The sequence below is a fragment of the Phyllostomus hastatus genome, unplaced genomic scaffold, assembly GCF_019186645.2.
Source record: "Phyllostomus hastatus isolate PE091 unplaced genomic scaffold, TTU_PhHast_1.1 phas_scaffold_1674, whole genome shotgun sequence".
Lineage (NCBI taxonomy): Eukaryota > Metazoa > Chordata > Mammalia > Chiroptera > Phyllostomidae > Phyllostomus > Phyllostomus hastatus.
In genome coordinates this window covers 31,850,277-31,868,007 of record NW_025334011.1, presented here as the reverse complement: position 1 = coordinate 31,868,007, position 17,731 = coordinate 31,850,277, and the positions used below count along the sequence as shown (strand labels likewise).

The 17,731-nt window shown below is 39.9% G+C and overlaps 2 protein-coding genes across 3 annotated transcripts; one reads left to right on the top strand and one right to left on the bottom strand.

Annotated features, from left to right (window-relative positions):
- The first annotated feature begins 809 nt into the window (after positions 1-809).
- Positions 810-1,310, top strand: UCN3 (urocortin 3). The gene has a single exon (XM_045858248.1). The coding sequence runs from the start codon at positions 810-812 to the stop codon at positions 1,308-1,310; it is 501 nt and encodes a 166-aa protein (XP_045714204.1).
- Positions 1,311-7,717: 6,407 nt separating this feature from the next.
- On the bottom strand, positions 7,718-17,138 carry TUBAL3 (tubulin alpha like 3). 2 transcript variants are annotated; one of them, XM_045857896.1, is made up of 5 exons: positions 17,080-17,101; positions 15,558-15,678; positions 13,251-13,494; positions 10,430-10,578; positions 7,718-9,078 (listed from the first exon to the last, which is right to left on the bottom strand). In XM_045857896.1, exons 3-5 carry the CDS (start codon positions 13,351-13,353, stop codon positions 8,134-8,136), a joined length of 1,197 nt encoding a protein of 398 aa, XP_045713852.1. In that variant the 5' UTR covers positions 13,354-13,494; positions 15,558-15,678; positions 17,080-17,101; the 3' UTR covers positions 7,718-8,133. The 2 variants fall into 2 exon arrangements, with proteins under 2 accessions (XP_045713852.1, XP_045713851.1); XM_045857895.1 differs by lacking the exon at positions 15,558-15,678 and having other exon boundaries at positions 17,080-17,138.
- Between the last annotated feature and the right edge of the window lie 593 nt (positions 17,139-17,731).

Sequence of the window (17,731 nt, the reverse complement as noted above, 5' to 3'; positions counted from 1 at the left end):
GCTTCCCTAGGTTTACAGACACATTTTCTAAAATGTTTTTACATTCTTCATTATTTTAATTCAACTTCTTACCAGTGTTTACAGACAAACACTGGGTAAAATGGGAAATAACTCTGTCTTCCTCCCTACCTCGCCCCACTGGAAAATGGAGCTGGCAGGGGGAAAGCTATGCCTTCTGGCTTCACCACCCTGAAGCCTTCCCCCTCAGGTACTCTCTCCCTCATAGGCACTCTGGATTTCAGGCCAGCCCGAGTTTCTAGGACTGGACTCTGTTGCAGCTCTCAGAAGTAAGTGTATATCTGTAGATCACCCAGAGAAGGTACTGCTGTAACAACCCTAAACAATAACTGAGTTTCATGTATACAAGTGAGAAAAATATAAATGTAGAGCTTTACCCCTTAAATCTAACTACATAGGGCTCAATGTTTTCATAGCAGGTAGCAGGGAAATGTAAACCTTTGCGGTGTTTCACTAGAGGTGATGGTAAAGGAACCCAAAAAATGGAAGAGGAGAAACTTGCTTAGGAATTAGACTTTGGTGAGGAGCAAAAGATAGCTTTTCTGTGTGGAGAGTTTCTTTTCCTTTACTCTGCAAACCCTAAACAAAGGTAAATGGGGAGGCGGGGAATCTGCAACTCAGTCCCCTGAGAATTACCTGCATTTCTAACAAGTTTCCAGATGATGCTGCTGGTCTGGAGAACTGTTGTAGCAGAGCATTAACAGGGCTGCACTGGATTTTAACCCAGTCCTTCTGAGCCTTGAACCCTCTCATAGCCCTTCCCACTTCCCTCATTTCTACCACAGGGAGAGATGCTCCTGCCGGCCCACTTCCTGATGCTGCTGCTACTGCCCATAGGGGCCCCTGGAATGGGTTTATCCCACAAGTTCTCCAAAGCCCAGTCCATCTTCTGCTGCATCGACACAGCCCTGCCTGAGGCCAAGAAGAGCCAGCTGGAGGATGCATCCCTGCTGAGCAAAAGAGGCTTCCCCTACCTGCCCAGCCAAGACCCATCCTCAGAAGAGGATGAGGGGAGGGAGGAGGAGGAAAACAAGAAAAAAAGGACCTTCTCCAGCCCTGGGGATGGCGGTAGAGCTGGAAGCCCCCCGTACAAATACCTGTCCCAAGCACAACTCAGGGGGAGGATGTACCAGGACAAGGCCAAGGGTGACCAGCGTACCAAGCTCACTCTGTCCCTTGATGTCCCCACTAACATCATGAACATCCTCTTCAACATCGCCAAGGCCAAGAACTTGCGAGCCAAGGCAGCTGCCAATGCTCATCTGATGGCACAGATTGGACGGAAGAAGTAGAATCAAGGCCAGCAGGAAGGTGAATCGAGGCCCATCAAGGACAAGAACGGAGGTCAGGGAGGATGGGGAGGGTTTGCCCACCCAACCAGTTTGTATTGTGTGGATGGTGCAGTTTTATAGGCTGCCTCGCTGCTCAACCCCTCTGATCCTTTCCTGCCTCTAGCCCAAATCCTTCCTCTGTACAATACACAGATGTGCAGTGTTGTCCCACCTTCATGATTCAAAGCTGTTAAGGTCTCTCCCTATGCTCTGTGTCTCTTTTCTCCTTCTCCACACTTCCTCTTGAGGGTCCCATGGCTGAGAAGAGGACACCCAGTGGTGCTCCTCTCCTCTCCGCACACCAACCCCAGCCAAGAGTGGAAGACAAGGAGACACACTGGTTACCATCCCACCACCAAATCCCTTCCCTGCTCTCTTGCTTCCATTAAAGCCAGTGGCTTCTTGAACCCCTCACTTGTTTCAGTTCTTCTCCCATCAGCCAGCTGCCTCTAAAACTCTTCTCTCAGAAAGGAAGGCAAATGAGGGAGAGCACAAAATGAGTCAATTCCCCATCTCTCCCAGGATGTGAATGGTTCTTGGAGGCCTTAGGGAGAGTAAAGAAGAGGTTGGGAAAGATCAAACAGGGAGGGCTCTGTCCGCTGCCATTCAATCTAGATCCATCTCCATGGCCCTGGTCCCACCCAAGGGGCACAGCCAGGGGTCTGCTTCCAGGATGTACCTGGGCTAGACAGCAGAGGGAGCTTTCAGTTATCCCTCTTGGGAAGCCCCACATCCTCCATAGCCTGCTAGGACATAGGGCCACAAAGCATTTAATTGGTGCTCCCTGAACCCACAGTAACTGCCCAGCATGGTGCTGATGTGTGAGGCAAGACCTCTGCTCTCCATGAGTTAACATCTAAGCAAACAGACAAAACCAAAATGAAAGAAAAGCAAATACCTCCATGGAATATATGTTATGGACTACAAAGCACTAGCAATTAGTATAAAGAATATATGAGAAATTCAGAGATGAGAGAGTTTAATATGAGTTAAAGTCCACTAACAACAGACATCAGCAAGTACCCTGATGGTCTGATGGCCTCCAGCAGCAGACCCTGAGGGCCAGATTCCCAGAGAGGGACTGTGGTTCCACTCTCTTCAGCTTGGTGATAAGTCATAAAAATACATAAAATGAACTTCTGCATGGTGGAATCAACAACCTACACACACACCAGCAGCTAACAGTACCACCACCAGCAGCAGCAAAGTCAAAATACAAATGAATGACAAATTTGGAAAAATATTTGCCACTCATATAAAAGATAAATGGTCTATTGATCACATATATAAAGAGCTACTAAAAATTGGTAAGAAAAGAAAAAAAAAAGAAAAATAAGCAAGGATCTGAATAGAGTATTGAGAAAATTCATCAGACAATTAAAGTTCTTAAAATAAAATGAAATATATCAAATGTATTAAGGCAATATAAAATACTAAAGAATATTTCTCTAAGATTAGAAAGAGGAACAAAAATCCATGTATATTCCCTTTAAAAGTGATTCTTTAAGTTTGCTAGACTTAGCAATAATAAGATTCACAAGCTGAACTTAAAAGTTTATGTAATAATTTGTTGGTTTATCTTAATCTCAGTAGGTTATTAATTGTTAAAAACAATAGAAAAACCTATAAATGGTCTTTTCCGTGTGTGAGAATGCATACACACATGTACACAAATGCCCTCCAGACCAGCAACACTCATACAAACAACTGAGCAGTATTTAAGCATTTCACCACTGCCCTCCAGTGTCTGAAAAGAGAAACCATACATGTACATTTAAAAAAAATTTTTTAAGTACTTAGTAAAAGCCTAATAAAAGTTCAAAGCACTATGCAGGATATGTACATGAAAAAAAGTTTCATCACTCAGTATTTACAATACAGAGTAAGCGTAGTTTTGTAAGTTTATAGTTGTGTGTATGGAAAATAATACAATTAATAAATAATAATACAAGCATTAACTCTGTGTCTCACATACCTACAACTGTAAACCTACCTTGCCCCTTGAATCCTAGAGTGGGAGTAAATGGATAATACAGATTGCTCTGGTAGCTCAAAGAGGCATGAGGAAGAAGAGTCCCAAGCAGCTACATGGAACAGGTGACATCTGAACTGGGTTTGCAATAGGAATTACAGCCCATGGTCCTACAGGAAATGAGAGAAAGCAATGAGAAGGAACAAGACATAGGAGAGAGATAAGAATCTATGCTGAGAAGTGGGGAGAGTCTACTTTGAATGGAATGCATGACAGCAAAGTACAGGATGGGACTGGAAATTTAAGCTGTAACTAGTGGTAATTGGCTCGGCATATCACATGCAGGAGTTTACACTTCATGCCTACAACAATGGAGAATCATTAAAACCTTTTATAAGGAGCAGAATAATCCAAGCTGGGCTTCAGAACATTCAGTCACAAAGTAGTAAGTAGGATGGATCAGGAAGACAAAGTGAGAAGCAGAAAAACATTTAGACACAAGTGTGTTAGGGACTGGGAAAGGATTTGATGACCTGAGCTAGGATGGTGTCAATGAGAAGAAAAAGGAAGGGGTTGTGAGCCCTGGCTGGTGTGACTCAGCTGGTTGGAGCATTGTCCCACAAACCAAATGGTGGCAGGTTGGATTCCTGGTCTGAGCACATGCCCAGGATGCGGGGTCAATCTCTGGTTGTGGCACATACAAGAAAGCAACAAATCAATATTTCTCTCTCTCTCTCCTTCCATTCCTCTCTCTCTAAAGGAAATTTTTAAAAATATCCTCAGGTGAAGATTAAAAAAAAAAATGAAAAGAGAGAACAATAAAAAATGATGGTGTTACTTAGACTCTGCTTTACTGGGGAGAAGATGACATAAGACAGAACACCAAAGGAAGAACAGGTTTCTTTAGAGGAAAATGATGTTTTTCTTGGAAGAAGTTAAATGTAATTATAGGCAAAACATCTGAGAGGACAGGGTCAGTACAATAGGGAGAAATTCCAGCACAGAATTCACTCAAGAGAGAAAGAAAATCACAGTACCCATGTAGAGCTGATGTGGTTATGAATAAGATAAAAACCAGAAAAGAGAATCAAAGGCATCTTCATTAGGGGAAGATGATGGAGAAAAGGAGTCTGTGGAGATGTCTGATGAGGAGGAGAACCAAGTAGTGCCACAGCAAGCAAAGGAAAAGTTTCAAGAAAAAAAAATTAACAAATGCTTAAAGTCAAGAAATCTGAAGGCTGAGAAAGTCATTGTTTTGATAAATCAGGTATGATCAGTGGTCTTTAAGACAATAGTTTAGTAGAATGATGGGGAGGTCACCAAATAACGAAGGCTAAAAAGTGAGCAGATGAGTTGTAGGCAACAGATGTATATTCTTTGGAAAGTTTGATGAAGTGGAAAGATGTGACAGTATAAGAGTAATAGAATGCAGAAAAGGATACTGGTTTTTTTTAATGAGGAGACCTTGACATACAAGAAGAGAGAAGAGGTCAATGGAGAAAGGGAGAGAGAACATACAGGGACATGGAAGAACAAGGTCGTCAAGAAGAGTCAAGGAGAGAAGGTGCACAAATCAGAAGTGGCCTTGAAAAGAAGAGGTCTTTCCTCTGGGATAGTAGAGGACATGTGAAGATTTAAGATAATTTTAAGGGGAGATCAAAGAGGAACATAAGAAGTTGAAGTCAGATGGATGTGATTTAAATCAGGTAGGAAATAAGGTAAACTCCTCATGCTTTTCAATCTAATAAATACTAAGTACCAACTCCATGCCTGACATCATAGAGACACAAATGAATAAGACAGTCCCTGACTCAAGATCACATTTAATTAGTACTGATACTCCTCAGAGTCATTTCAATCATTAGCTCAGGTGGCCTCACTCTTAAAGGAAAAAAGGGCAAATATTCCCTTTCAACCCCAGATCACATTAAGAAAGAGTAAAGGCAGTTATTTTGTCCGAAGGAAAATGATGCCAGGTGGAAGTATGGTAATGGAAGAAGGAATGAAGAATAATAATGAGGGAAAATCTAAACAAACATCTACTGTTTAAAAACACACTAATAATCAATATTTTGTAGGGTTTAAAATATGTATGGCATTAAAGTACAAGGTAAAAAATGCACAAAAGGCAGGATAGTAAATGAAGTTGAAGAATCCTATGATCTTTTCATTGCCCAGCAATGGTAAAAACACTAGTGCATACCAATAAGTCAAGTTTGAATGTTGTAATTTCTAGGGTACCCACTAAAATATTTTAATGAATATTTAATAAACTAATAGAGAGGTAACATGAATAATAAAGAACAATGTTTGGTAAATCTCATATCTATGTATGGCATTGTACAGGTAGCATCACAAATTAATCAATTCTTAGACTCACAAAGTTTGGAACTGGAAAGGGTCTTATAAATAACCTTGTCCAAGATGAGGCTGTTAAGATATGGGAAAGCTAAGTATATCTTTCAAGATCATAATAGTGCCATGAATGGGACCCATCTTTCCTAATATTTAGTTAAATATTTCTTTCATGTTACATCTTCCCTTTTACAGTGACAAATTTGATTAAAAGAAACAGCCTAAAGAAAAGTATTTGAGTCTTGATAAATAATCTCTAGGAAACCTAACCCTAAAGCTCACAATATGTGAAGTGTCCATAGTACTTAGGTCATCAAATAGCTTTATTTACAGTTGAATAAGATAGATAATGTTTAAAATGTAAACATGAGAAACATAGGTTAAGTGAAAAAAATAGTGTTCCCCCAGTAATTGGGATACCAGTACAGGCTCCTTCAAATGTTGAAGGTTTTCTTCCACACTTATATAAAGAGCCAGACAGTCCACTATTACTCTGCATTGGATTTGATAAGAGTAACAATCAGGCTCACCAAATCACTCCCTTTATTGGGAGGAAAAAAAATGTATACATTTTTTAACTGTCCTCCAAATGTTTGATCGATCACAGCAAGTCAGAGGTGAGAGTGAGAGTCATATTCATTACTCTGTTATTGTATTGGAAGTCCTGCGTGCATCTTAGGATTAACTGTCCTTGTTCCCAAGGGAACCCTGGTACGATTATTGTTTAGGTGTCAGCATAGATTGAGCTCTTGGTACAGGGCCTTGGAAGCCAAGGCCAAAGAATGCCCAGACAAATACTCTGAGATAGGACTGAGCAAAAACTTGCTGATAGTTGTGTGGGCTGGAAAACTGTCTCTTCACAGGTATTGACAAATATCTAAATACCATTTTCACCAAAGCTGTGGCTGTTGGCCTCTTTAGTGACAATGGTTGGAGTTGAAAACAGGCAAAACAGTACATCTTCAAATGGAGTTCTTTAAAGGCCACACCTCAGGGCAGGGATTTGAATGTGTAGAAACAGGTACCAGGAACATGTAAAAGATGGACCAGCAGTTCTAGGGTCCAGGCAAAACATGTAAGAAGGTAGCAGCATTGCAGTTTGGTAAATCTTATAATACACACAACTTTACACCTTCAGCCAAGGTATAGGACCTACCAGACCAAAACCACTGACCATGTCCAGGCCAAAAGAGAGGACAACCAGAGGACCAAGGCTGAAAGGTAAACATCTGATGAATGAGTCACCTGAAAAGTATCAGCCATCATCTCAAGAGCAACACCAGCCCAAGCAAACACATTTGCAATATCTAGTTCACCTAATTCCAACTATTAGGCTAAATAAACATCATGGATTTTAAAAATCTGGCTAGTGATTTTAACACATTTATAATTTTTTTTTATTTTAAATTATAACTCATTTGAAAATGGGTTACTACCAAGCAGTAATACTGTTTAATACCAAAAATTAATTCCATTAAGTGTTTATTTTATTTTTTTAAAGATTTTATTATTTGTGTTTAGAGAGAGGAGAAGGGAGAGAGAAAGAGAAGGAGAAACATTGGTGTGCAAGAGAAACATCAGTTGGCTGCCTCTCACATGCCCCCAACAGGGGACCTGGCCCACAACCCAGGCATGTGCCCTGACCAGGAATAGAATCGGCAACCTTTTAGTTTGCAGGCCAGCATTCAATCCACCGAGTCACACCAACAAGGGCCATTAAGTATCTTTTTAAAATTTCAAATCCTCAGATCACCCTGCCTCCAATCCCCAGGGTTTCTCATTTAGCAAGTGCATAGTGAAGCTTAAGAATCTACATTTTTTTTTGAAACTTCTGAAATGGTTCTGATATAGGGTTCTGTGGGCCACAATTTGAGAACACCTCATCAAGGAAGGAAAGCTGAAAGAGATCACTTTCACCTACAGGACCTATAAGACACACAGATTCAAATTTGTGAAAGACCCAAGAATATCTTTGTTTGTTTGTTTGTATAAAAAGCAAACTGAGACCTTAAGCCCCACATTTGGAAGCAAAAAAAAATTATACTGAAAATGCTCATTATTTAATCAATGTACAAAGTATAGATGTGGAGGAAATAACATTAATAATCAAAATTGTGCTGTGTTCCACCTCAGATATAGTACAGGGTTTCATAGTGTCATGGTTGAAACAGCAAAGAATATAGCCAGGTTTCTATTCAAAGAACAAAAAAAAAGTCATACATAACTCAGAAAGGACTCGAAAGCTTAGAAGATTCACAGGTAGCAGTGCTGAATTATACTGACAAGAAAAGATGTGCTCATTGTTAATATCAGCTGATTTAATTTAGTGTGGAACTTATGTTCTTACTTGATTTGATTTCATTCTTCTTCTAATCAAGGGAATTCTACCCATTAACTGTATAATGTCTTAAAAAGTAAATATGGCACTTAACATTCATTTCCACCATCACATATGCATTAGGAACTTTGTGCCACCTCCTCATAATCCTTCTCTAGAGCGGCCAGATCTTCCCTGGCCTCTAAAAACTCATCTTCTTCCATGCCTTCTTTGATGTACCAATGTAGAAATGCCCTCTTGGCATACATAAGGTCAAACTTGTGATCCAGGCGGGCCCAGGCCTCTACAACTGCTGTGGTGTTGCTCAGCATGCAGACAGCCTGCTGGACCTTGGCCATTTCGCCCCCTGGCATCACTGTGGGTGGTTGACTGTTGATGCCCACCTTGAAACCTGTTGGACACCAATCTACAAACTGAACGGAGTTTCTTGACTTCATGGCTGCAATTGCTGCATTCACATCCTTGGGAACCACATCCCCCCTATAGAGTAGACAGCAGGCCATGTACTTCCCCAGTCGAGGATCACACTTGACCAGCTGGTTGGAGAATTCAAAGCAAGCAGTGGTGATATCTGACACAGAGAAGTCCTTGTGGTAGGCACTGTCAGCAGAAATGATGGGGGCAAAGGCTGTCATGGGGAAATGTATTCTTGGATAAGGTACTAGATTGGTCTGGAATTCATTTAAGTCCACATTCAAGGACCCTTCAAACCGAAGGGAAGCAGTAATGGAAGATACTGCTTGACTTATTAACCTATTAATGATGGTGTAAGAGGGGCGTTCAACACCAAGTTTATGATGGCATATGTCATAGAGGGCCTCATTGTCCACCATGAAGGTACAGTCTGAGTGCTCTAATGTGAAATGGGTGGTGAGGATGGAGTTATAAGGTTCTACTATAGCAGTGGAGATCCTGGGGGCTGGATAGACAGAGAACTCCAATTTAGTCTTCCTGCCATATTGTACCGACAGCTGTTCCATTAAGAGCGATGTAAATCCTGATCCAGTGCCTCCGCCAAAGCTTCGGAAAATCAAAAATCCCTGCAGTCCACTGCACTGCTCTGCCTGGGAAAGTAAACAAGATATCAAAACTCAGTCAAATAAACCAAGAAGCAGTGGTTCCCAAAACAAACCAAAACTTTCGTGAAGGACTGATTTACCATTATCAACTGCACAACAAACATATTTATTTTGAAACATTCTTGAGTCATTACTTCTGAGGTGGCAATAGAGATTTACTGTAAGTAAAGTATAAATATCCAACTGTCTTTTGCTGCCCTCCATAATTATATCTGTATGTGATCTAAAGCAAGGTCTCTATCAATAACAAAGAAAATGACTAGCAAAACATTGAAGCAACATAGTTTCCCCCCATAGTAAACAAAGGGCCTAAGTTTGTATGACCAGTCAGTCTACTGGGCTGGTGTAAAGGCATTGTATTACCTAGTGATTATGGCAAATACCAAAACATGTCCTCAACAAAGTGTTTTCCAGACACACGTCCTTAAAGAATTAAGTGTCAGTAAACAGAGTAACTAATCTTCAGGTAGGATCTTCAGGTGTCTTGTTAACTTTACAAATGGTGGTTACTATTGAAAAATTACAAGTTTTAGGGTGCTTTGGAACTCTCTGATAACAAGATAAACTGTGAGTTAGCTGAAGCCAAGGGTAGATGGGGACTAGTGATTAAAGAAAAGGAAATCCTGGTGTCTGCAAACATGGAGGGATCTTGTGGGCATTATGCTAAATGAGGTAACTCAGACAGAGAAAGACAAATATTGTATCATCTCACTCATATATGGAATTCAAATAAGCCAAACATATAGAAATGAAGAGAATAGTGGTTGCTAAGCACCAGAGTGGGTGGGGGAGGGGAATGGGGAGATTTTGGTTGAAGTATACAAACTTTTAGAAGATAAAGCCAAGATCCAGGCCTCCAATGTCCAGCATGGTGACCATAGTTAACAATATTGTATTGTTTACTTGCAAGTTGCAAGGAGAGTAGATCTTAAATGTCTTCACTACAAAATTTTTAAAAAGGTAATTATGTGAGGGGATAGGAGTATTAACTAATCCTATTGTGGTATACCTTAAATTTACATGTTGTATGTCAATTACATCTCAATAAAGCAGGGGGGAAATAAAATATTTCCTTAATAAATCTTTTTTGAAAAAATAGAAAATGGGGCTATACAAAAGGTGTGAAGCCTGGCTTTTCCTACATAACACAGTGTGAACAAAGCCCACATCAGGATACTTCCCAGCTCTGAGCACAGCAGGAGGCTCTGAGGAGAGAGGTTAGGTGGTGATTATGTTGGTGGTAGAACTGCTGGTGATGCTTAGGAGGTGTCCCAAAGAATCCCAGGCACTCGGGCACATTTCCCCCAACCCAGCTGAGAAGAAGAGAGCCACTTGCCAGTTTTCGGATTCTCTCTAGCACAAGGTCGATGATCTCTGACCCCAGAGAGTAGTGGCCTCGGGCATAGTTATTTGCAGCATCCTCCTTCCCATTAATGAGATGCTCTGGGTGGAAGAGTGAGCGGTACTTGCCTGTTCGAATCCCATCTGCAGAGGGAAAAGCAGGTCAGCCACTCTACTCCATCAACTGCTAGCCTTCTGCTAATTCTCACACAGCCCTGGACCAGGGCTCCCCACTTCTCCCCCTCCTCTCCTCCCCCAATGTTGTGGTAAAGCAATGGGTTTAAACTGCTGACTTGGCCTTCCTTAGTCTAGGAAAAGGTATAACTAGTATGCTACAAATTGAAAGTATGCTTTTCCATCATATACCCTCTATTCATTTCTTAGAGCTGCCGTAACAAATAACAACAAACCAGGTGGCTCTTAAAACAAGAGAAATTTATTTAGGAGGCCAGCCGCCTAAAAGCAAGATGTAGTCAGTGTTGATTTGTTCCCGAGGCTCTGAAGGAGAATCTGCTTTGTGCCTGTCTCCAAGGTCTGAGGACTGCAACAGTTCCTGGGGTTCCTTGGCTGGCAGCTGCATCATGCCAGTCTCTGCCTCTATCATGCATGCCCTCTCCCCTGGGTGTTCACTCTTCTTATAAAGATACAGATCACTGGACTTAGGGCACACTAATCCAGTATGACATCATCTTATTTCTAAACAAAGTCATATTCTGGGGTTCTGAGTGGACATAGACTTTTAGGAGACACTCTTCAACCCACCACACATCCTGTGGCTTTTTGGCATTTTAAGACAAGTATTTCTTAATCCACAAAGAGCCAACAGTGTGCTGGAAAAGTATGAAAGAAGATACCAATGCAAATTATTACTAGTATACATTAAATATGCTTCAACAAAGAAGGTGTGGCATGCTCAAATGCCCACACAACTCAAATAAATTTAACATAAATGCTTGTGGCAGGTAAATTGGTGGTAAGATGTTGGCAGTATCCAATACAACCAAGTACAACCCTTGCCTGGTTTCATTGCCTTTTAAAACCCTGGGAAGCATAAGAAAAACAGCATGTCAGAGGCCCATGTCCCACTCCCCTACCTTAGAATTACCCAAATAGCAGGGCTCATGAAGAATTCTGCAGTGGTGTTTTGAGGGTTAAGCAGGCTTTTGGAATGTTGTTCTGGTTGTTATAGTGTGCTGCTGCATTGCATAGCAGTAAAGAGCATATGTTCAAGAATTAATATCCTACATTTATACCTTGCCTTCCTCACTTAGCTATAGAGCAAGTACTTATATCTCTAGCCTCAATTATTTTACCTCACAAATAAGGGTAATAACAAGACCTACCCCACTAAGCTATTATGAGGCTTGAATGAGATCATAGGGCATGATGCATGGCCCATTAAACAAGAATCATATATAATAATGATAAATTTGACTTCATGGCATACATTTATGCCAATTCATCTTATTATATACATCTTTGGCCTTAGCTCCAGACATCCATAGTTAGTCATGGAAACTCACTGCCTTAAAGGAAATGCACTAATTTTCTAAGAGCAAGATGGTTCTCTCAGGTCACCTTGCTCTTCTGTATATAATATGACCACAAATTTTGTACACCCCCAAATGTTTAAATTTACTAAAATTGAGTTTAAATGACTTTTAACTAACATACACATACCCCCCAAAATCCTACCAAAGTTGGGGTTTTTTAAAGCTATATTTATAAACAAGACATAAGTGGGAATATAATTCTGAGTGGGCTCTTTGTTTCTCACCAGAAGATCTAAGTCTGAGTTCAATGAAAGGGTAGAATTGAAGGAATTGACAGAAGCCTGCTTCTTCATGACAATGTCCAGTTGAGATCTTAAGGGTAGTGAGTTCCATAAATTCTCTCAGTGAAAGCCACTCTCTCAGAAATCAGCAGTACCACTCTGTTCACTCAACTTCCTGAACTTCTCCATGTTGATCAATGACTTAAGTACCTGGCCCAGCATCCTCAGGGACCCCCCCTTGGTTTTCAAACACATATTTGACTGTTCCATGGGTTCCTTAACCCTAAAGCCATTCAGTTCCACTCCACTTGAGTCATCATCACTCACAACTATTAACTCTAAAATCTTAAAACTTGCAAAATTCTTTCTCTGACCATACTTCATTTCTTCCCCCACCTGAGCCCATGACCCAGACCCAACTATCTTTCCAGTCTCCTCTCCCATCACCCTCCTATTCACACTGGAAGGTCCAGCCATGCTGAACTCTTGTTAAACTTGCACGTTCCTCTATACCTCTGAATTTGCAAATGCTGTTTCCTCAGGAGGAGACCTTGGATGACTACCTCTGTAACTCACAGAAATTTCTATTATTATGAGGTTGTAGCATATGAAATTGACATTTTTTTGTAAAAAATGGTCATCTGTTGGCAATTTTATATGGCTTAACTTAATACGTTTATTAGTGTTGTATTAACTATTTTACATTTTCTCCTTCACTCAATTATGCTGCTTTCTGTTCAAAGAGAATGGCTTTATGAGAAGGCAAACCTAGAATCACAGAAGTTCAACCCTGGATAACTCAATTACCTAAGGCAAGTTCTTTAACCTTCCTAAGGTGTAGTTTCCTCACCTGTAACTTGGAGATGACAATGTTTCCTAATGGAGCTGTTGAAAGATCACTTGAGCCTCCCTAGCCAACACTACATAATCTTATTTATATAGACTGGACTGTATAATCTAACAGCCCCACCCACTAATCATTGATTTGTTTGTTTTGATTGTGGCCCTGGTAAAGTACACTAAAACATAAACCTTATCTTACCTATAACAGTTGGCTCTAGGTCAATGAAGAGTGTTCTGGGCACATGCTTCCCTGCTCTTGTCTCACAAAAGAAAGTATCAAAAGAGGCATCCTTATGCTCCATTTTAGCAACTCCCAACTGATCCTTTTTACTGTTGAGAAGAAAGCCATCCGGATGGATTCCATGTTCCAGGCAATAGAGTTCCCAGCAAGCATCCCCAATCTGGACACCAGCTTGGCCCACATGAATGGAAAGGCACTCCCTCTGAAATAAGCCAGAATGAGTTAGAACTGAGCAGGCCTCTCTAGAGCTCATGAGTCACGTCACTCAGCATTTCTTCTTACAACTGACAGACACCAGGTACTTTACACCAACAGGAGGAATTTATTATGAGGCAAATTGGAAGTATTCATGCAAATCAAAAACCAGGATACAGGAACAACTGAACCAAGGAAGTTGATTCCTTTAAGATGTTTTTCTCAATAACATAAATTAGGCACCTATTGTGTAACTGCTTAAGCATGAATCAAGAAAAATACATATATATATACACACACACGCACACACACACACACACAAAATCAAGCTGTCTTATCCAGAAAAAAATTAGGTAGTTATCAGAAAGAATAAAACCAATATCAATGTATAGATTTGACACATATTAAAACCATAACAGATAAATTAATGATGTTATCTTTTCATATCTTGAGAATAGCAAGCGACATTTGCTATTCATATGGGCTTTGATTAATAAGGATGTTCTAAGCTTAAAAGTAGTGAAAAATTTACCAAGGAAATAAGCAATAGATTTCACAACTCAGATATACATAAGATAATTTTTAAATACACTGATTTTTTTTAAAAAGCCCTTGAGATATCTACTATATACATAGGCAAATGGCATCAACAAACAAATACAAAAGAAAAGAAATAACCTAAAAATGTACAATGGCATTCAAAATATTATAATTTATAAGGGTGATAAAACAAGGACCAATCTACTTAATCGTTCACCTATTGTTGACCATTTAAAGGAATGTACATCAATATGATGGCATGGAATGCAAGCCTCAAATATTTACCAAAAAAAAATATGACATGGAAAATGTTTATGATAAAATGTTAAGTAATAATTATATAAGTTGTATAAGTTATATAGTGTATGATGTCAAATACATTTAAAAATATAGAAAGAGTATTTTTTAAATATATAAAAATATAATTATAGTTATATCTGGATAGCGATTTTTTTTCTTATTTTAAACTTTACTGTTTTCCTTTACCATCATCAGCCTCTACTCTCCTAACCCACTTTTAAATCACTATTCATATTTTTTAAAGCCTTTAAAAAAGGTTTTTCAAAAAACCTTTTTATTTATTGAGTAGACAATATCTATTCATCTAAGGAGAAAAAAAGAAAGAATCCTAAAAATTGAAAGTGACAGGAACTGCTGATTTTAATATAATTGAGTTTTGATTGCAGGTAGACATGGGACAAGTCTAAGCAGGTGTCTTACAGGGCAATAAGGCTGTTTTTGAATCACATGGGGCCCGTCAGGCTGTCTGCCTGATAAGCTGTTAGGCAACCCTGCCTTGGTACTCTCCCAAGGTCTGAAATTCAACTACAAAAAGACTCCTGGTCAGAGGGAGGCAGGAGGCCCTGGCCGGACACACCCCTGCAATCAGACTTGGACTCTATCCTCACTCGGCACATCATGCCTTGTACTTTGCCTCCTTGATTTACAAGTCATAACATAGTCCTTTTGCTTTATGAGAAATTCAGTCTCACTAATTGAATACTTCCCCCTTGTTTCTTCTCTGTACAACTATCAGTCTCTCCTGACAAAGGCTGTGAACTTGATTTAGAAAGCACTTCACTTAGTACCGACCGATATTCCAAACTCTCAGGCACATAAAAATCAAAACGACACATTCCACCATAAAGAACCTCCTCACACCCCTACATTTAAAGTCCTGTTGGACTTTAAAATGATCTCAGTACAATAGCTGCTATAATCAGATCAAAACTCATCTAAATCCCTAGATTTAGGTAAAATTTTAAAAGTAGGGAAGGGGAACTCATTGTTTCCACAGCATGAAAACTACTTATGTGTAGATTTCTCTCACAGCATCCCTCCTCAGCTGCTGACCACCCCAGTCCACATCAGATGCACACGTGGCATTTACTCACAATAATCACATACAAAAAATCACCAACATAAAAAAAAAAAAAAACAGTTGCTGCCCTGGCCAGTGTGGCTCAATTGGTTGGGGCATCGTCCCATAACCAAAAGATTGAGAGTTCAATTCCTGGTCAGGGCACATACCTAGGTGGGCAGGTTTGGTCCCCGGTCAGGGTGTGTGTGGTCCCCAGTCTGGGCACTGTTGGGAGCTACCCAATCGATGCTTCTGTCTTGCATCAACGTTTTTCTCTTTCCCTTCCTCTCTCTAAAAAGCAATAAAAAATTGTCCTCAGGTAAGGATAAAAATTTCTTTTATTTTTAAAATTGCTGCTCTGTGGCCTGTTACCCAAATAGTTCAGACACAGGAGTGGCACTGTCTTTTGCAAACTCAGCAGGAACATTTGGCCCAACAAGGACCAACCTTTGCCCTTACTGGTTTGAGAAGCAGGTGAGTCTGTAACATAATTGTGTCCCAGGTTACAAAATGCTATTTTTACTTTATTCCTCTCTTACCTTTTTCCTCCTTCCCAAACTATGTTAAAATATTAACCAAACGCTCTGGCTGGTGTGGCTCAGTGGATTGAATGCTGGCCTGGGAACCAAAGGGTCAGCGGTTCGATTCCCAGTCAAGGCACGTGCCTGGGTTGCAGGCCAGGTCCCCAATAGGGGGATTTGAGAGACAGCCACACATTGATGTTTCTGTCCCTCTCTTTCTCTCTCCCTTTCTCCTTCCCTTTCTCTCTCTAAAAATAAATAAATAAAGTTTAAAAAATATTAACCAAACTATAAAATAACAAAATATTATAAAATACCCACTGAATATCAATATTGTATGTCAGAGCACATTAATATATGGTCATAAGAAATAATACAGAAGACCTCCTATACCTCTTACCCATTTTCCCCAACGGAAATATCTTGCAAGATTATAGTAAATATCATACCCAGAATACTGAATTAATACAGTCAAGACACATTTCCATTACCATGAGGATCCCTCATGTAGGAAGACATCATTTTTAAGAGCAAAACAATTTAAACACCCTTAAAATGTTTGACAGGAGTGAAAAGATCAAAGATGAAAAAGCAGTTTGAAAGGTTACTTCCATTTCAAAATTAAAAATTCTGAGAAATTAAAATTATTGTGATTGAAAGATAGAGATTAAAGGGAAAGTGGATCTTAAGAGGTGGTCCCCAAAGGACTAAACTCAAGAGAACAAAGATGTTCATGCACTTTACCTGCCACACACTTATGAAATCAGTAATGGGTAACCTGGGTGTGAAGTCCCCAGAAACTCAAAAATTACAACTGAAGGTGAAGTAATTGATTTCTACAGAAAAATCAGCACGCCAGGTCTAAAAACAATGCAAAAACTAAAGGAAGCAGCAGTTCATGCTTCAGCATTTCGGTTAAAGGCAATGAACACCTGCATATTAACTATGCTTTTGCTAAAAGCAGCAAAAACAAGAGCTGAATAGAGTTTATTTAAATCTGCTTCAAACGTGGATATTAAAAGAAACAAATGGTTCTTTAAAAATTTCTTTTCTCATATCAAGAATTGATTAAGAATCACCTGGTAAGGAAGAGGGCTAAATATGATGAGCAAAATTTGATACAACACCAAAGCAACGCTGGCAACAAGGTACAAGCACAGTAGTCACTTACCATGCTGAGCTGAAGGTGCCCCCTGGTAATGAGTGACAGATTGCCCAGGTGAGCCTTATCACAGCGCAGGAAGTGACTCCACCTGAGGGCCTAGCTGCTGACTTCACTTAAAGCAGCACAACCTCTTTTCAGTTTTTCAGCTGCTGACTCACAAATTAGCTCTGGTGGCCTGAACACCCTGAGATAAAGCTGTGATAAACTGAGATTTGCAAAGAAATCAGACGAAAATGAGAAAAATCTCTTTTGTAATGTAATTTTTAAGTGCATTATGTTTAAGTAATGCTCTCCTTGAAAATCTAAGTCTTCAAAGAAAAAAGTTTCCTCAAGTAGTAATAATTGGAATTTCAAGTCTGGAGAAGTCTTCTGATGTGATAGTTTTATATCAACTTGGCTAGTTGATAGTGCTCAGTGATTCAATCAAACACTAATGCGGGTAATGCTGTGAAGGCATTTGGTACACGTGGTTAACACTGACAACTACTTCACCCTAAGTAAATATTGCCCTGGATAATGGGGGGGTGGGCAACAGCCTGACCTAATCAGTTGAAAGATGTTAAAAGCCAAAGAGCTTATGTTGCAACCGATCAAGGCCAGGTAGATCCATTCTTGCCTCCAGGAGATGGAAGAAAATGCACAGTGCCATGGGGATGCT

Bases quoted from the DNA above. Each gene is read 5' to 3' on its own strand.
- UCN3 (XM_045858248.1), top strand. From the start codon at position 810: ATGCTCCTGCCGGCCCACTTCCTGATGCTGCTGCTACTGCCCATAGGG.
- TUBAL3 (XM_045857895.1), bottom strand. The intron at 10,579-13,250 runs GTAAGATAAGGT...TTCCCTCTGCAG, and splicing joins CCTAGAGCCAACTGTTATAG to ATGGGATTCGAACAGGCAAG. The intron at 9,079-10,429 runs GCAAGTGGCTCT...TTACTTTCCCAG, and splicing joins TAGAGAGAATCCGAAAACTG to GCAGAGCAGTGCAGTGGACT.